General features: G+C 45.1%; 1 protein-coding gene across 1 annotated transcript in view; it reads left to right on the top strand.

Moving 5' to 3' along the window:
* Positions 1 to 2,079: 2,079 nt before the first annotated feature.
* PM20D2 (peptidase M20 domain containing 2) overlaps positions 2,080 to 19,841 on the top strand; it is a 41,486-nt gene continuing 23,724 nt past the window's right edge. Inside the window, exons 1-2 of the mRNA XM_075338409.1 lie at positions 2,080 to 2,683; positions 18,033 to 18,181. Of these exons, the coding sequence (XP_075194524.1) occupies positions 2,270 to 2,683; positions 18,033 to 18,181 (563 nt within the window). The 5' untranslated portion in view covers positions 2,080 to 2,269. The remainder of the gene's footprint in view (positions 2,684 to 18,032; positions 18,182 to 19,841) is intronic.

Below are 19,841 nucleotides of genomic sequence, written 5' to 3'. Positions count from 1 at the left end.
AATATTCACTCCACTGCGGGCCGGAAGCAGCAGCAGTGGGGAGTCGGCAGGATCGGAGACCAAAGATCAGCACCACGGACAGCAACGCCAGGGACCGGTGAGCAGAAAGTTCCCGTTCTCCATGTGTTATCACAGATAGCACATGGAGAACACATGTGTGCCATAAACATTGATTTTCACAAACGTGATTTTCACGGACATGTGAAGAGGGCCTAAGGCTAAGGCGACACGGGCATTTAGCATCAGATGCGAGAGCATCAGGTGCGTTATGTTAATGAATCTCGGCTCCTGCTCTGCTGCGTGAGCTGATTGTCATTATACTGTGCTGCAATCCTGCGATCGGAGCACAGCTGCGGAGGAGAGGGAGGGACTTATCTCCCCCATCTCCTCCATTATCAGCTGATGCATATATCGCACTGCACTCCAATGTAATGCGAGTGCAGTGCAATGTTTCTCTCGCACCCCAGACTTATATGGGTGCGAGTGAAAACAAATCGGATTATACCTGCGGCATGCCGCAATTGTTTTCTTGGTCTGATTAGGGCTGAGAAAACAATTGCTCATAGGAGCGGCCCATAGAGTAACATGGATCCGGGAGGAATGTGATTTTTTATCGCATTCCACTCACCGTGTGTGCGTACCCTAAGGCTATGTACCCACGGGACAACCTACCAGCGGATATTTCCGCAGGTTTCCCACAGCTCCCCCGGAATCCACAGCTATCCATTGCTGCGGGTTCTGAGCATTTTTGTTGCGGTAAACCTGCGGGACAAGTGCGGAAATATCTGCGGAAGTCCCGGCCTCTATCTCCATAGTGGAGGAGCGGGAATTCCGCAGATATTTCCACATGAATAATTGACATGCAGTTACGTGCAGCTGCGGGACATCCACAGCATATTCTGCAGCCGCACATACCGCAGAGTGGATACAGACACTCCCCAAATCCCATAGGATAACATGGGGAGTGTATGTTCTTGCTTAAACCTGTGGCTTTATCTGGAAAATCCAGATAAATCCACAGGTTTTCCGCAGCAAAATCCGCGGGTACAGAGTCCCTTGGGCACATAGCCTAATAAAGTGAACGGGGTCATTGAAAAGTACAACTTGTACCTCATCCAGCTATGTGGATAGAAAAATAAGTTATGGCTCTGGGAAGAAGGGGCGGAAAAACCGAAAATAAAAATAGGGCGCACATGGAGTCTCTCCTGGCAGGTCTGTTTTAGGCTAGTTTCACACTTGCGTTGGACGGGATCCGTAGCATTGCGTTGTGTGACGCATGTAACGGATGCGTTGCATATAGTGGCACAACGCATGCTACAGATCGTACAAAATAACGCAATCCGTTGTAGTTTTTTGTCCTTGTCTTTACACATCTGAGCATGTGCAGTTGTGTAAAGACAGCTGGGTTAACGGAATCCGTCAAATGACGCATTCTAACGGAATCAACCACCATAGGCGTCCATTATAAAAACAACGGACGCCCACGGATTCCTGCAGGTTGCGTTTTTTTGACACTCCGCCAAGCGCAGAAAAACGTTACATGCTGCGTTCCTTCCGCCCGACGCAGTCAAAATAACGACGCTGCGTCGTCCAGCGGATGCAACGCAGACACTTGCGTTACAGTGCGTCGTCCATACAACTCTATGGAGAATAGCGCAGTGCGTTAACGGACTGCGCTATTCTCCATAGTGATGGACTCCGCTGAACGCAGGTGTGAAACTAGCCTTAGCAGATATTTCAGTTTTCCAGAACAACAAACAGAAATTGGTGAATTGTGCTGTTCCTCCATCATTTACCTAGCGCCATGAGTAAATTGCCAACTGGGCGGTGCGATCCTGCCTACGCCGTGTGATTGGCAGGGCCAGAGCTGGGGGATCTTTGTAGTCACTGATAGGCCATGTCAGGCTCCTGGGGTCAGCTCTGTGCTGCCAGCCATCACTCCACTGTATGTGTGCACCTGCTACAACTGGACAATGTACAACGGCTAATCTCTCCCGGGCACCGGCTGTTATTATAAATAGCAATGGCGACACCACTATTCCCAGAACGGTCCCAGAGGAGGGTGGCAGCAGATAATCCTGGGAACTGAAGTCCGCGGAAGGCAGAAAGCCAGGGCCAGTCCTGTGTCTGTGACTACAGTTCCCAGAAGGCCACGGTCGAGGAGCCAGCATGTTTGGCAGGCACAGAGCCAGCTGCCAGGTTCCCTGTAGCCACAGGAAAGCTGCCAGCCCCCCGGGCAGACCTCTCCATTGCCTGCAGCAGGACGGACATGGGGCCGGACAAAGGGAGGAGTGAGATGCCTCTGCTAAAGCAGTGCAAACAGAGGGCGAGTGATGTGATAGAGCAGGAGTCAGGGCACCTGCACGCCCTCAGCCAGGGCATATGGAGGACTCCAGAGCTGGCCTACCAGGAGCACACGGCGCACCAGCTCCTCAGCAGCTTCTTCTCCAGCCGGGCATGGCAGGTGCAGCCCCACTACCATCTGGACACTGCCTTCCGGGCACACTGGACCTCTGAGCCCACTGACTGCCCTCGCCTGCACGTGGGCTTCCTGTGCGAGTATGATGCCCTGCCTGAGCTTGGGCACGCCTGTGGGCACAACCTGATCGCCGAAGTCGGGGCAGCCGCTGCATTAGGACTAAGGGCGGCGCTGGAGAGCGTGCAACCACCCCGGCATATCCAGGCGAGTACTGGGCTGTGTGGTCATTGGGTGGTAGGGTCCTAAAGGGAGGGAGACTTCATAGCCCCCTGACAGGCACACTGCCACAAGAGAGTGGGGCAATCAGAATGCTAGCCTGAAGAGAGTGGGGTAATCAGAATGCTAGCCACAAGAGAGTGGGGCAGTCAGAATGCTAGCCACAAGAGAGTGGGGCAGTCAGAATGCTAGCCACAAGAGAGTGGGGCAGTCAGAATGCTAGCCACAAGAGAGTGGGGCAGTCAGAATGCTAGCCACAAGAGAGTGGGGCAATCAGAATGCTAGCCACAAGAGAGTGGGGTAATCAAAATGCTAACCACAAGAGAGTGGGGCAGTCAGAATGCTAGCCAGAAGAGAGTGGGGCAATCAGAATGCTAGCCACAAGAGAGTGGGGTAATCAAAATGCTAGCCGCAAGAGAGTGGGGCAATCAGAATGCTAGCCACAAGAGAGTGGGGCAATCAGAATGCTAGCCACAAGAGAGTGGGGCAATCAGAATGCTAGCCAGAAGAGAGTGGGGCAATCAGAATGCTAGCCACAAGAGAGTGGGGCAATCAGAATGCTAGCCACAAGAGAGTGGGGCAATCAGAATGCTAGCCACAAGAGAGTGGGGTAATCAGAATGCTAGCCTGAAGAGAGAGCGGGGCAATCAGAATGCTAGCCTAAAGAGAGTGGGGCAATCAGAATGCTAGCCTAAAGAGAGTGGGGCAATCAGAATGCTAGCCAGAAGAGAGTGGGGCAATCAGAATGCTAGCCACAAGAGAGTGGGGTAATCAAAATGCTAACCACAAGAGAGTGGGGCAGTCAGAATGCTAGCCAGAAGAGAGTGGGGCAATCAGAATGCTAGCCACAAGAGAGTGGGGTAATCAAAATGCTAGCCGCAAGAGAGTGGGGCAATCAGAATGCTAGCCACAAGAGAGTGGGGCAATCAGTAGTCACAAGAGAGTGAGGCAATCAGAATGCTAGCCACAAGAGAGTGGGGCAATCAGAATGCTAGCCACAAGAGAGTGGGGCAATCAGAATGCTAGCCACAAGAGAGTGGGGCAGTCAGAATGCTAGCCGCAAGAGAGTGGGGTAATCAGAATGCTAGCCTGAAGAGAGTGGGGCAATCAGAATGCTAGCCGCAAGAGAGTGGGGCAATCAGAATGCTAGCCGCAAGAGAGTGGGGCAATCAGAATGCTAGCCGCAAGAGAGTGGGGCAATCAGAATGCTAGCCGCAAGAGAGTGGGGCAATCAGAATGCTAGTCACAAGAGAGTGAGGCAATCAGAATGCTAGCCACAAGAGAGTGGGGCAATCAGAATGCTAGCCGCAAGAGAGTGGGGCAATCAGAATGCTAGCCGCAAGAGAGTGGGGCAATCAGAATGCTAGTCACAAGAGAGTGAGGCAATCAGAATGCTAGCCACAAGAGAGTGGGGCAATCAGAATGCTAGCCGCAAGAGAGTGGGGCAATCAGAATGCTAGCCGCAAGAGAGTGGGGTAATCAAAATGCTAGCCACAAGAGAGTGGGGTAATCAAAATGCTAGCCACAAGAGAGTGGGGCAATCAGAATGCTAGCCACAAGAGAGTGGGGCAGTCAGAATGCTAGCCACAAGAGAGTGGGGCAGTCAGAATGCTAGCCACAAGAGAGTGGGGCAGTCAGAATGCTAGCCACAAGAGAGTGGGGCAGTCAGAATGCTAGCCACAAGAGAGTGGGGCAGTCAGAATGCTAGCCACAAGAGAGTGGGGCAATCAGAATGCTAGCCACAAGAGAGTGGGGCAGTCAGAATGCTAGCCACAAGAGAGTGGGGCAATCAGAATGCTAGCCACAAGAGAGTGGGGCAGTCAGAATGCTAGCCACAAGAGAGTGGGGCAGTCAGAATGCAAGCCACAAGAGAGTGGGGCAGTCAGAATGCAAGCCACAAGAGAGTGGGGTAATCAAAATGCTAGTCACAAGAGAGTGGGGCAATAAGAATGCTAGTCACAAGAGAGTGAGGCAATCAGAATGCTAGTCACAAGAGAGTGAGGCAATCAGAATGCTAGCCACAAGAGAGTGGGGCAGTCAGAATGCTAGCCGTAAGAGAGAGCGGGGCAATCAGAATGCTAGCCACAAGAGAGTGGGGCAGTCAGAATGCTAGCCACAAGAGAGTGGGGCAGTCAGAATGCTAGCCACAAGAGAGTGAGGCAATCAGAATGCTAGCCACAAGAGAGTGGGGCAGTCAGAATGCTAGCCACAAGAGAGTGGGGCAATCAGAATGCTAGCCACAAGAGAGTGGGGCAGTCAGAATGCTAGCCACAAGAGAGTGGGGCAGTCAGAATGCTAGCCACAAGAGAGTGGGGCAGTCAGAATGCTAGCCAGGGGAGAGTGCCAAACGGAAGTAACAGAAAGATAGCCATAAGAGTGAGACGGCTGGGTGTATGAGAAATAGCTCGTACCACTGTCGTAGGCGTGCTGGTCTGCAGGTGTGTGGGGAAAGTAATAGACAAATGGAAACAAATAGCAGCAAAAACTATATTAAATGCCAACTAAAATCACAATAACCCACACAAACTTGTCCATAATAAAACCAGAAAGCAGATGACTGGTGAGAAGGTCCCTATATAAAGGTCCCTATATAGTTATATATGGTTATATAGTGGGAGAGCCTTTTTTAGGTAGCTGGCTGCCCTGTTTCTACCAATGGCACAGCGGTAGGATGGCACACTATATAATGGGGTGAATTTCCAGAGTAATGCACAGGATCTGCAGACTAGCACCAGGCATACTCTAGCACCAAGTGTACTTTGCCTTAGAGTTGGCATTGTACTCTGACCCCTGGACATGTTTTTCAGCAGATGAACTTTGCCGCTGCACTGGATATTTTCAGAATATGGCCGGTGTCACGTTTGGGAATGACTCGCATCTCCCGCCATAGAAATACATGCAGCTGCACACTCCTGTCCGGAGAGTGTGCGGTTGTGCTGCGATTCCCCGAGTCACTCACAAGTGTGACACCGGCCTATAAGAATTGCCATACTGTGCACCTATGTATAGTGTTATAGTGTTGAATGCAGCCTGCACTGAGCTGTAGTAATGTTATCTATCTCACCTCTCTATTGGCGGGGAGCATAGGCTTGTTTCACTATTATGTCCTGGTAGATTTTAAGGATTGGGTATGTTGAAATCCATCAAGTCAGATGTCTGGGAACTGTCATATTATGGACCTTAACCCCTTCCCAGCTTTCTCCATATACATACACTGAAGGGTAACCCTACTGTAGATGCCCCTTTACACTTTGGATCTCTTTTGGCCTTCAGAACAGCTGTAACATATCGTGGCTATAGTTTCTATTCGGTCTTGTGACTTGCAGCACTGTTGACCCAATATCGCAATATTGACCCTTTTGGACAGAATCATTTCTCAGCTGCCACAAATTGATGGAGATACTGACATGCTCTGATTAGCTTGTTCTACCATGTCCTAGAGATTATCTATAATATTAATATTTGGGTACTGTATAGGGCAGGGAAGCTAGAAAAATACATAGGCATGGTCCTGGAAAAGAATCCATGGCGCCCCTTGTAGCACAGTATATTGATCGGATACACTAGGGTGAACAGCTGCCATGAAGGGTAGAATGTGGTCAGCCCCAATGCATAGGTACATTGACAGTCCACAAGTTTAATCACTGGTATGAGAGGACACAGGGTGTGCCAAGAATACATTGCCATTACGCCACCTCCACCAGTCTGAACTGGTGACGCTTGACACGAAGGTCCTCTATTGATGCTCCTCACTTCAAACTACAACGTATGGCCTCGATTCATCCTGGAGTTTTCCCCAGAATGCTGGCATAGAGCTCCTTGTTATGTAAATTTTTGCACAACTCAAAAATACGCACAAATGTTGAGACTTGGCATTTTTATACTAGTCCTGCCCAGCCCCACCAAATTTGGTGGAAACTGGGTGCACTGAAACCCTCCAGATAAAGTCATTATTTTCCCACTAGGCTCATAGAAGCGCCTGGTCGGTGAGAAATGGCCGTCATCCAAAAGAGTTCTCCCTCACCGCTCCCCCTGCCTTGCTATAACATGGATTCCCCTGCTGTTGTATCCTTGAAGTGAAAAATAAACGCTGGACTGAAGGCTGAGTGCCCCGTGACTTCTATGTTATTGGTTTGCCACTAAAGAGGCCCTGCCCCTTCTGGTCACATGGGTATGACCTCACACAGGTCCTGCTACATGGGTATGACCTCACACAGGTCCTGCTACATGGGTATGACCTCACACAGGTCCTGCTACATGGGTATGACCTCACACAGGTCCTTTTAGTGAATAGCTAAATCGATGTTATAATACAGTCATATGAAAAAATTTGGGCACCCCTATTAATGTTAACCTTTTTTCTTTATAACACTTTGGGTTTTTGCAACAGCTATTTCACTTTCATATATCTAATAACTGATGGACTCAGTTATATTTCTGGATTGAAATGAGGTTTATTGTACTAACAGAAAATGTGCAATCCGCATTTAAACAAAATTTGACCGGTGCAAAAGTATGGGCACCCTTATCAATTTCTTGATTTGAACACTCCTAACTACTTTTTACTGACTTACTAAAGCACTAAATTGATTTTGTAACCTCATTGAGCTTTGAACTTCATAGGCAGGTATATCCAATCATGAGAAAAGGTATTTAAGGTGGCCACTTGCAAGTCGTTCTCCTATTTGAATCTCCTATGAAGAGTGGCATCATGGGCTCCTCAAAACAACTCTCAAATGATCTGAAAACAAAGATTATTCAACATAGTTGTTCAGGGGAAGGATAAAAAAAGTTGTCTCAGAGATTTAAACTGTCAGTTTCCACTGTGAGGAACATAGTAAGGAAATGGAAGAACACAGGTACAGTTCTTGTTAAGCCCAGAAGTGGCAGGCCAAGAAAAATATCAGAAAGGCAGAGAAGAAGAATGGTGATAACAGTCAAGGACAATCCACAGACCACCTCCAAAGAACTTGCAGCATCATCTTGCTGCTGATGGGGTCAATGTGCATCGGTCAACAATACAGCGCACGTTGCACAAGGAGAAGCTGTATGGGAGAGTGATGCGAAAGAAGCCGTTTCTGCATGCACGCCACAAACAGAGTTGACTGAGGTATGCAAAAGCACATTTGGACAAGCCAGTTACATTTTGGAAGAAGGTCCTGTGGACTGATGAAACAAAGATTGAGTTGTTTGGTCATACAAACAGGCGTTATGCATGGAGGCAAAAAAACACGGCATTCCAAGAAAAGCACTTGCTACCCACAGTAAAGTTTGGTGGAGGTTCCATCATGCTTTGGGGCTGTGTGGCCAATGCCGGCACCGGGAATCTTGTTAAAGTTGAGGGTCGCATGGATTCAACTCAGTATCAGCAGTTTCTTGACGATAATGTGCAAGAATCAGTGACGAAGTTGAAGTTACGCAGGGGATGGATATTTCAGCATGACAATGATCCAAAACACCGCTCCAAATCTACTCAGGCATTCATGCAGAGGAACAATTACAATGTTCTGGAATGGCCATCCCAGTCCCCAGACCTGAATATCATTGAAAATCTGTGGGATGATTTGAAGCGTGCTGTCCATGCTCGGCGACCATCAAACTTAACTGAACTGGAATTGTTTTGTAAACAGGAATGGTCAAATATACCTTCATCCAGGATCCAGGAACTCAATAAAAGCTACAGGAAGCGACTAGACGCTGTGTTTTTTGCAAAAGGAGGATCTACAAAATATTAATGTCACTTTTATGTTGAGGTGCCCAGACTTTTGCAACGGTCAAATTTTGTTTAAATGCGGATTGCACATTTTCTGTTAGTACAATAAACCTCATTTCAATCCAGAAATATTACTCAGTCCATCAGTTATTAGATATATGAAACTGAAATAGCTGTTGCAAATCCCCAAATTGTTATAAAGAAAAAAGGTTAACATTAATAGGGGTGCCCAAACTTTTTCATATGACAGAATTAGCATAAGTACAAACAGGGGGATGGGATAACTACCCCCCAGATATTATCTGATCCTCAGCTGCTGTCACTCAAGAAGCTGCCGATTTTATAAACTTTACTTTCTTGGATTTCAAAACCTAAACATCCGAGCTGACCAGTAAAGGTGTGTATAGACTCCTGTATAGCACTGGCTTTAGGTTATATACAAAAATCCTGGTGATTGGTTCCCTTTTAAAAAGGTTGTTTTTCAGTCTCAGGGTTTTTAATCTCATGTATGTAATTTACAACTAATCCTCAGAACTTCGCCTCACTGGCACTTCCGAATGTTTCCTTTCGCTACCACATATGTTATGAATATAAAATGGTTTAGATTCTGGGATTGATTAATAAACTTCAAGAACACAAAGTGTCTTCGTATTCCTTCTTAAAGGGAACCTGTCAAGTGATTCCTGCCTAACAGTCCCTGCATGCAATAGTATAAATAAACATATCTTTAGAAAAAGTATTTCTAAAGATTGTTTATTATATGCTAATGAGGCCAGGGACTAGTCCCAAGGGCATTACTTCCTTTAGCTAGTCGGCCCACATAGCATGGTAGCACGCCACTGTGGGCGTATTAACATGCTTATGCATGTGCAGCGACGCTGCACATACCTCACTCTTGATGGCGCCTGGAGGAGGATGGATGCGCATGATCCAGAGTCCTCGGGACCTCCAATCATATGAACTAAACTGATGCCGGGTGTAAGCTTCCCGACTTTAGTGAGGTATAGAGCACATGGCCGGAAGTGCTGGGGACTCCGGATCATGGACAGTGCGCATCCATCCTCCACCGGCCGCCATCAAGAGTGAGGTATGTTCGGCATCGCTGTGCATTCATTAGCATGTTAATACGCCCACAGTGGCGTGCTACCATGCTATGTGGGCCGACTGGCCAAGAGAAGTAATGTCCTTGCGACTAGTCGCTGGCCCTATTAGCATATACTAAAGGATCTTTAGAAATACTTTATCTATGCTAGTGTATACAGTGACGGTTAGGCAGGAATCACTAATATACACGCAGAACTCCCCGTGGATCCCTTTATTTATTTTTTTTCTCGTTTAAAGAGAACCAAATAAAACTTTTTCAATTCCTAATTTATTTTTCTCAATCATTCCTTAGCTGTTTGTGAATGGCTGCAAACCCACATACTGCCCTCCTGCCCTGAAGGGGGTAAATAGCGTTATATCCCACCAGTTAGTTTGCTTCAATGCACAAGTCTTCATAGACCTTCTGGGTCACAACATTTTACAGATCAGATACAATTCAATATCTCTTGCCTTTTGTAAACTGTCTGGGATTGCATTATGCAAGATGGGCTGGACAAGTTCAGCATTAATGATGTCACTGAGGCTAGAATAAAACTGTTCAGCCATAGCTGCCGTATCCTGCCATAGCACTACGTGTCAGGGGATGGAGCAGAAAGCTACGTGTATTGGGCATGGATGGCATTAACATGTCCATTCTAAAGCAGTGCAAACAGAGGGCAAGCGATGTGATAGAGCAGGAATCAAAACAGCTGTACATCCTGAGTCGGGACATATGGCGGACTCCAGAGCTGTCCTACCAGGAGCACACGGCTCATCATCTCCTTACCAGCTTCTTCTCCAGCCGGGCATGGCAGGTGCAGCCCCACTACCATCTGGACACTGCCTTCCGGGCACACTGGACCTCTGCACCCACACACTATCCGAGGGTCCATATCTGTTATTTGTGCGAGTACGATGCACTGCCTGAGCTTGGACATTGCTGTGGACACAACCTAACCGCTGAAGTTGGGGCAGCTGCTGCACTGGGTCTTAGGGGTGCCCTGGAGACTATGCAACCAACGCAACAAGTTCAGGTGCGGACTATATTCTGTAACCCTTTTGTAATATTAGAGTTAGTCATAAAGGTAGGAGGTTGAGATCATGGAAAAGAGCAGGAAGGGTTGGCGGCATAAACCCTATGAACAAATTTCAATGTGGTTTCTTCTTTAGTTGTATATTTTCTGGTGACTCTAACAGAATGGTGGTATGAGACACGGAACAGTAATGAGTACACTGAACTAAAATGTAAATGCAATACTTCTGTTTTTGCTCTCATTTTCATGAGCTGAACTCAAAGATCTAGGACTTTTTCTATGTACACAAAAGGCCATGATTTTTTTTTCTCCACAGGTGTGACATCAAGATGCTGATTAGACAGCATGATTATTGCACAGGTGTGGCATAGCAAGATGCTGATCAGACAGCATGATTATTGCACAGGTGTGGCATAGCAAGATGCTGATCAGACAGCATGATTATTGCACAGGTGTGGCATAGCAAGATGCTGATCGGACAGTATGATTATTGCACAGGTGTGGCATAGCAAGATGCTGATCAGACAGCATGATTATTGCACAGGTGTGGCATAGCAAGATGCTGATCAGACAGCATGATTATTGCACAGGTGTGGCATAGCAAGATGCTGATCAGACAGCATGATTATTGCACAGGTGTGGCATAGCAAGATGCTGATCGGACAGTATGATTATTGCACAGGTGTGGCATATCAAGATGCTGATCAGATAGCATGATTATTGCACAGGTGTGCTGGCGCTGAATAGCAGTGGTGAAAGGCAACAGTACACCTACTAGAAGGAAAAGCACAGTGTACCATTAACCATAAGGCAGCCCAGCTATTTGTTCTTATTTTATGATCTAACAATATAGGCCAGATAGACAACACTATGAAACTCCATAGAAAGACTATATCGAAAGAATGATGCACATGAAACATTTGTGATATCTAGTACAGAAATACAGGTCATATGTACTATATTTTTCTGTACGTATCAAGACTAGAATGCTTGGATTGGAGCCAATTGGCCATTGTTGGCAGGCTGTCAGCAGTGTATATGGGATTTATTGGGAAATACTTCTCAACAGTGTTGGTATACAGACTAAGGGGCACTTTGCACACTGCGACATCGCAGGTGCGATGTCGGTGGGGTCAAATTGAAAGTGACGCACATCCGGCATCGCATGCGACATCGCAGTGTGTAAAGCCTGGATGATACGATTAACGAGCGCAAAAGCGTCGTAATCGTATCATCGGTACAGCGTCGGCGTAATCCATAATTACGCTGACGCAATGGTCCGATGTTGTTCCTCGCTCCTGCGGCAGCACACATCGCTGTGTGTGAAGCCGCAGGAGCGAGGAACATCTCCTACCGGCCTCACTGCGGCTTCCATAGGATATGCGGAAGGAAGGAGGTGGGCAGGATGTTTACATCCTGCTCATCTCCGCCCCTCCGCTCTGATTGGCCGCCTACCGTGTGACGTCGCAGTGACGCCGCACGACCTGCCCCCTTAACAAGGAGGCGGGTCGCCGGCCACAGGGACGTCGCACGGCAGGTGAGTGTGTGTGTGAAGCTGGCGTAGCGATAACTTTCGCTACGCCAGCTATCACCACATATCGCTGCTGCGACGGGGGCGGGCACTATCGCACTCGGCATCGCAGCATCGTCCTGCGATGTCGTAGTGTGCAAAGCCCGCCTAAGCCCAGCATAAAGTTTTGTGTACCTTGTGTGTCATTTCTCTCTGATCCTCTGTGTATCCAGCGTCACACATATGCTGTTCCTACCCTGCTAAAAGTACATTTCCAAGCAGCACCCTGCTTCTCCGCAGATCTGCAGACTCCTCCCTCTCCTGTGTGCTCCTGAATAACCCCAACTTTGTGAGTTATCATCAAGCTAATCTAATTGTACAGTTCATTCTATTCTTCTATGCACTTTCTTTTCCTGTACAATACTCTGACGATTTTTCTTATGCAATCTACGTCAGTATATAGTGGGTACGGAAAGTATTCAGACCCCTTTAAAGTTTTCACTTTGTTTCATTGCAGCCATTTGGTAAATTCAAAAAAGTTCATTTTTTTTCTCATTAATGTACACTCTGCCTGCCATCTTGACAGGAAAAAAAATGTATTAAACAAGAAAACTGAAATATCACATGGTCATAAGTATTCACACCCTTTGCTCAGTATTGAGTAGACGCAGCATTTTGAGCTAGTACAGCGTAACAGCCATGAATATTGTTGGGAATGATGCAACAATTTTTTTCACACCTGGATTTGGGGAACCTCTGCCATTCTTCCTTGCAGATCCTCTCCAGTTCCATCAGGTTGGATGATGAACGTTGGTGGACATCCATTTTCAGGTCTCTCCAGAGATGCTCAATTGGGTTTAGGTCAGGGCTGGACAAGAATGGTCACAGAGTTGTTCTGAAGCCACTGCTTTGTTATTTTAGCTGTTCTTAGGGTCATTGTCTTGTTGGAAGGTGAACCTTCGGCCAAGTCTGAGGTCCAGAGCACTCTGGAAAAGGTTTTCTTCCAGTATATGTTTGTACTTGGCCACATTAATCATTCCTTCAATTGCAACCAGTCGTCCTGTCCCTGCAGCTGAAAAACACCTCTATAGCATGATGATGCCGCCACCATGTTTCACTGCTGGGATTGTATTAGGCAGGGGATGAGCAGTGCCTGGTTTTCTCCACACATACCGATTAGAATTATCACCAAACAGTTCTTTCTTCATCTCATCAGACCAGAGAATCTTATTTCTCATATTCTGCCAGTCCTTCATGTGTTTTTTTGCAAACTCTATGCGGGCTTTCATATGTCTTGCACTGAGGAGAGTCTTCCATCGGCCCACTCTGCCATAAAGACCCGACTGGTGGAGGGCTGCAGTGATAATTGACTTTGTGGAATTTTCTCCCATGCCCCTACTGCATCTTTGGAGCTCAGCCACAGTGATCTTGGGGTTCTTCTTGACCTCTCTCACCAAGGCTCTTCTACCACAATGGCACAGTTTGGCTAGACTAGGAAGAGTTCTGGTGATCCCAAACGTCTTCCATTTAAGGATTATGGAAGCCACTTGGGGACCTTGAGTACTGCAGAAATTCTTTTGTAACCTTAGCCAGATCTGTGCTTTGCCACAATTCTTGGGCAGTTCCTTTGACCTCATGATTCCCATTTGATCTGACATGCACTGTGAGCTGTGAGGTCTTATATAGACAGGTGTGTACCTTTCCAAATCAAGTCCTATCAGTTTAATTAAACATAGTTGGACTCCTATGAAGTAGTAGAACCATCTGAGGGAGGTTCACAAGGAAATGGATAGCATGTGACTTAAATATGAGTGTCTGAGCAAAGAGTTCGAATACTTATGACCATGTGATATCAGTTTTTATTGTTTAATAAATTTGCAAAAATTTCTACATTTCTGTCAAGATGGGGTGCAACGTGTACATTAATGAGAAAAAAAATGAACTTTTTTGAATTCACCAAATGGCTGCAATGAAATAAAGAGTGAAAAATGTAAGGGGTCTGAATACTTTCCGTACCCACTGTTGTTGCTTGTGAGTCTTTACTTCATTGATCTGTTAGCTGGTTTATAGCAGAGTTCAACTGCCCTGTACTCCTCCATAACATAGCTTGTAATAACTAGACAGTGTAGATCTGAAATTAGCAAGGCTAAAGCGGGCTTTACACGCTACAATATATCTTACGATGTGTCGGCGGGGTCACGTCGTAAGTGACGCACATCCGGCATCGTAAGTTATATTGTAGCGTGTGACAGCTACGTGCGATTGCGATTGAACGTTAAAATGTTCATCACATGCACGTCGTTCAATTGCTAAAAATTGAACGTGAGGTTGTTCAATGTTCCCGAGGCAGCACACATCGCAGTGTGTGACACCCCGGGAACAATGAACAGATCTTACCTGCGTTCCACGACTCCCGCCGGCAATGCGGAAGAAAGGAGGTGGGCGGGATGTTTACGTCCCGCTCATCTCCGCCCCTCCGCTTCTATTGGCCGGCTGCCGCGTGACGTCGATGTGACGCCAAACGTCCCTCCTACTCCAGGAAGTGGATGTTCGCCGACCACATCGAGGTCGTATGGAAGGGTAAGTACGCGTGACAGCAAATAATCGTTTGTGCAACACGCTCAACAAATTGAACGTGCCGCACATACGATGGGGGCGGTTACGATGGCATACGATATCGTATGCTTAATCATAACGTGTAATGCAGGCTTAAGCTGTGTTTGATGCCTGCTGCTGACAAATCAGTGATGTGAAACTGCAAATGTCATTCTATTGATTCATATGGCAGAGGATTATCTTCTGCTATATTCACCAACAGATTTTCTGTTGTGGATGGGGTATTTACTGTGAAAGTCAATGTCACAATGACTTTATATTATTTTTTATATATAATATATAATCCTTTTTGAAAGTTTATTCAGTGTCTGCTCACCTAGCCATATTCAGAGATCCTCAACATACATTCTGCTGCTGAGAACTTACATTGCTTAGTACAAATGCAGTTTTCATTCTGGGTAGATATGTGGAGACTGCATACATTTGTGCTCATGAGCTCTCTCACTCCCTAGCTGTACTGATACAATGCTCATGTTGATATTAGAATATGTGCACATGATGTCTTTTTCAGGCAAATCATCTGAAATTAAATTCGCTAGAGAAATGCGTGTAAAAAAATAAATTAAATAAATGCTAATAATAATAAAACATGCATTTGCAATGTCATAATGACTTGCTGTGCAGTTCTATCTCTTGGAGATCATTTTGACCGCTTCAGGCTTGGAAAGCCGTGGAGTGGCTAAAAGAAGTTACTTAGCAATTCTTCAGGTGACGTCTGCTTAGAAACTGCTCAATAGTTTGTCAGTGTGCAAAAAAAAATACTGTGAAATCAACCAAGATAAAATGACTTTAGAAAAAGACCCTTTAGGAAAAAAGACGATGTGTACAGTCTTTCTGACATGGTTTTTTTAAATTACTGCAAGTGCATTATGTCTAAAGGCCCCAATACACATCGACAGGATCGACTGACACTAATGTATATGGGGGTGCCAGCCGACTGATCGTTGGAGGAGATGCCATTCGGGCATGTTCAATTTTGAACTATATTGTTGACATTGGAGATGTCATTGGCGGCTTCCTAATAGAAAATACGGGATGTCATGTGCTGCAGCGAATAACTAAGCTCTTCCTGATTTGATGGCACAAGCTGCTCAAAGTCACTGAGCTCACTGATTGGCTGCAGCGCTTATGACGTGATATCAGCCCTTCAGGCAATAACAGACATCAGAAGCAGTCGACAAGACTCTGCCGGACCCAGGGAGGGTAAGTAAAGCACAGTTTGTTTTTTAAACTAACAGCAGTTGGGAGACAGGAACACCAAAAAACTCCTTTAATTGATAGTAATAATGAGGAAGTACCAGGATTATTAAACTCTTAAAGGAGATTGTTATTAGAGGATTAGTAAACCTGCTGCCATGTTGTCCTTCATATTCATAAGCTCTATATAACCCCGCCCCCGCCACTGATTAATTTAACACAGAAAGCTGCCAATCAGGGGTGTGGGCGGTGTAATACAGAGCTGAGCATTCAGAGCACTGGTAGTTCTGCAATAAATAAAACAGAGGTTTTATTAAACTTGCAGTAAATAGCACAGTAAGTGATACATTTCTTGATTGAGGGTCTCAGTCCCTACGTCATGCTGTTTTAAGATGGGATAGTAAAAACCTGGTGACAAATTCTGTTTAATTACCCACATGAGTAGTTTGACAGATGGAGAGTGCATCTATATGACTCTTCAGGGGATAACCATTTGTCCATTTTCCCATCTTTTAAAGTGTGCACATAGCCCGCAGAGATATTGAAGATAGGACCGTTTCTTCTCCAGCTTTGGCTACTACCCCTGGCAAAAATTATGGAATCACCTGGCTCTGAGGATGTTTTGTTTAAAAAAAGCAGATTACAGACATGGCACAAAACTAAAGTAATTTCAAATGTCAACTTTCTGGCTTTAAGAAACACTAAAAAAAATCATGAAAACATAATGTGCTAGCCAGTAACGGTTACTTTTCAAGACCAAACGGGGAAAAAAATTATGGGATCACTCAATTATGAGAAAAAAAAAGTATGGAATCATGAATAACAAACAAACAAAAGAACGCTAGTATTTTGTTGCACCACCTCTGGCTTCAATAACAGCTTGCAGTCTCTGAGGCATGGACTTAATGAGTGACAAACAGTACTCTTCAACAATCTTGCTCCAACTTTCTCGGATTGCTGTTGCCAGATCAGCTTTGCAGGTTGGAGCCTTGTCATGGACCATTTTCTTCAACTTCCACCAAAGATTTTCAATTGGATTGAGATCCGGACTATTTCCAGGCCTTGTCATTGAGCTTATGTGTCTTCTTTCAAGGAATGTTTTCACAGTTTTTGCTCTATGGCAGAATATATTATCATCTTGATAAATGATTTCATCATCCCCAAACATCCTTTCAATTGATGGGATAAGAAAATTGTCTAAAATTTCAATGTAAACTTGGGCATTTATTGAAGATGTAATGACAGCCATCTCCCCAGTGCCTTTACCTAACATGCAGCCCCATATCGTCAATGACTGTGGAAATTTACATGTTCTCTTTTGGCAGTCATCTTTTTATTGTTTAGCTTTTCTGTATTTAAATCCTATTTCCTTTAGGAGTTTTCTTACAGTTCGGTCATAGACATTGATTCCAGTTTCCTCCCATTCGTTCCTCATTTGATTTGTTGTGCATTTCCTGTTTTGGAGTCATATTGCTTTAAGTTTCTTGTCTTGACGCTTTGATGTCTTCCTTGGTCTACCAGTATGTTTGCCTTTAACAACCTTCCCGTGTTGTTTGTATTTGGTCCAGATGTTAGACACAGCTGACTGTGAAAAACAACATCTTTTGCAACATTGCGTGATGATTTACCCTCTTTTAAGAGTTTGTTAATTCTCTCCTTTGTTTCAATTGACATCTCTCGTGTTGGAGCCCATGATTCATGTCAGTCCACTTGATGCATCAGCTCTCCAAAGTGTGATCACTCCTTTTTAGATGCAGACTAACGAGCAGATCTTATTTGATGCAGGTGTTAGTTTTGGGAATGAAAATTTACAGGGTGATTCCATAATTTTTTCCCCCTGTTTGGTCTTGAAAAGAAACCGTTAATGGCTAGCACATTATGTTTTCATAATTTTTTTTAGTGTTTCTTAATGCCAGAAAGTTGACATTTGAAATGACTTTACTTTTGTTTACAAAAAAAAAGCATATCACAGACATGGCACAAAACTAATCAACTGAATGAACATCCTCAGAGCCAGGTGAGTCCATAATTTTTGCCAGGGGTTATATAAACCATGTTCAAGTACATACTCCTACTCCTGAGCACTCCTGGTTTCTCAAGGAGTGGTTACCACTTCCATACACAAATTTCCTATTTCATTACTGTTGTAAGCTTATATTCATACAGATGTTTTTCATTTCTTAGATAACAGTGTTAGGAACTCCAGCTGAGGAAGATGGTGGCGGGAAAGTAGATCTGATCAAGGCTGGAGCTTTTCAAGATATGGATGTCGTGTTTATGGCCCATCCTGCCCAAGACGATGCAGCTTTTCTTCCAGATGTTGCCGTACATGAGTGAGTAACACTACTGTGAATGATGGTCTTGCCATTGTCAGTGGTAAGATACATGACCACTAGATAAGTATGATCTGCATTAAACAGAATTATATATAATGCGCCAGTTATAATTGATGGATTATCTGCAGAGGTTACAAATGGCAATAACTGCCTTCTCCTAATCCCCCATACACGTTATATAGCTGTCGGCCAATTGTCTGGCCGGAAACTATGTCACCCAACTCCCCGATACACGAGACATCTATGATGGTGACTTATCTCTTAGGGCTCACTCACACGAGCGTATTACTTGGATGGGTGCAATCTGATGAAAAAGGGAATACACTCGGACCAATGTTATTCAATGACGCAGTGCAGGTCTGCAATTTTTTTTTCATCCACTATACTCGTAAATTCTACAGAACTCATCTATTCAAGTCTATGGGTGCAAGAGAAAAAAAACGGATGTCACACAGACCATCCATATGCTGAGAAAAAAACACATTGCATGCGGACAGCACAGGACAAATGTGAAAAAAATAGAACTACGTTTCTCAATGAAAATCAGACTGATTTTTTTTATTTATTTCTTTTTTAATACGCTCCTGTGACTCCAGACTTAGAGAACAAGAGAATTGGCAGACTGAAGTTTGACATGCCGGATCCTTCTCTCCTCAGACAACCATCTGACAATCCTAGACTGTCAGGCGAACCCATCGTTATCAGGGGGTTTGCCAGCATTTGTCTAATGTGGGCCTTTGGTCACTTTACCTTTTAAAATTTTAAGACTATATTGATATTTTTTTATGTTTTCAATTATCATTTATACCGTAATCTACTTATTTGTGACCTCCTACTTCAAAATACATTATAGTTTACTTTAGTAAGTTGTAGGGGATTTGGGTACTGTAAATTCTTATTTTAAGAATTTAAAATCTTAATGTAATCTGAATTCATTTTTTCTTTAATTACATTTTTTGGGGGGGATTTTTCCCTGTAGAAGAACACCCCCCCCCCCCCATAGAAAACTACCGGCGTTCTTATGTTGCTCTTAAAGATAAGGCTTCACAATAAGTTCAAATCCAAACCTAATGCCTGATCATGTGTGTTTGGGGAATTAGCTTTGTGAACTCTCCCATTGTTCATTTGTCCATCATTGCATCACGTCTTTCATTATAATTGGTTGCCCTGATATTACTTTGAACACAGCATCTAGTAGGTCATCGTGTTGCAATTTTTAAGACCATTAAAAATTTAGACTAGGAAAGGATAGGTCTGACTTTGTAACCTCTGTTTTTCCTTATTTCTACTTGTGCATCCTTTGACTATGAATATCAAACAAAATTCTTAAAGGGGCTGTCCACTTTCATTGTTTTTTTTTTTTAGCCCACAGGCATCATGTGTTAAAAAAAAAATAACAGTACTAGCCTTACTACACCTTACCTCTCCATCGCTTCTAACCTTTCATGACATTGCTGCAGTAGAAGTCACAACTACCGCACATGACTTCTGCTGCCAGTCACCAGGCTCAGTTGTGGCTGCTAGTCAGCAGGCTCGGCGGTTGTCGCCAGTCAGCAGGCTCGGCGGTTGTCGCCAGTCAGCAGGCTCGGCGGTGGCCGCCAGCCACCAGGCTCGGCGGTGGCCGCCAGCCACCAGGCTCGGCAGTGGCTGCCAGCCA

The sequence above is a fragment of the Anomaloglossus baeobatrachus genome, chromosome 3 (assembly GCF_048569485.1).
Source record: "Anomaloglossus baeobatrachus isolate aAnoBae1 chromosome 3, aAnoBae1.hap1, whole genome shotgun sequence".
Taxonomy (NCBI): Eukaryota; Metazoa; Chordata; class Amphibia; order Anura; family Aromobatidae; genus Anomaloglossus; species Anomaloglossus baeobatrachus.
Note: the sequence above shows the minus strand (reverse complement) of the source record. Positions and strands in the feature narration are given on the sequence as shown.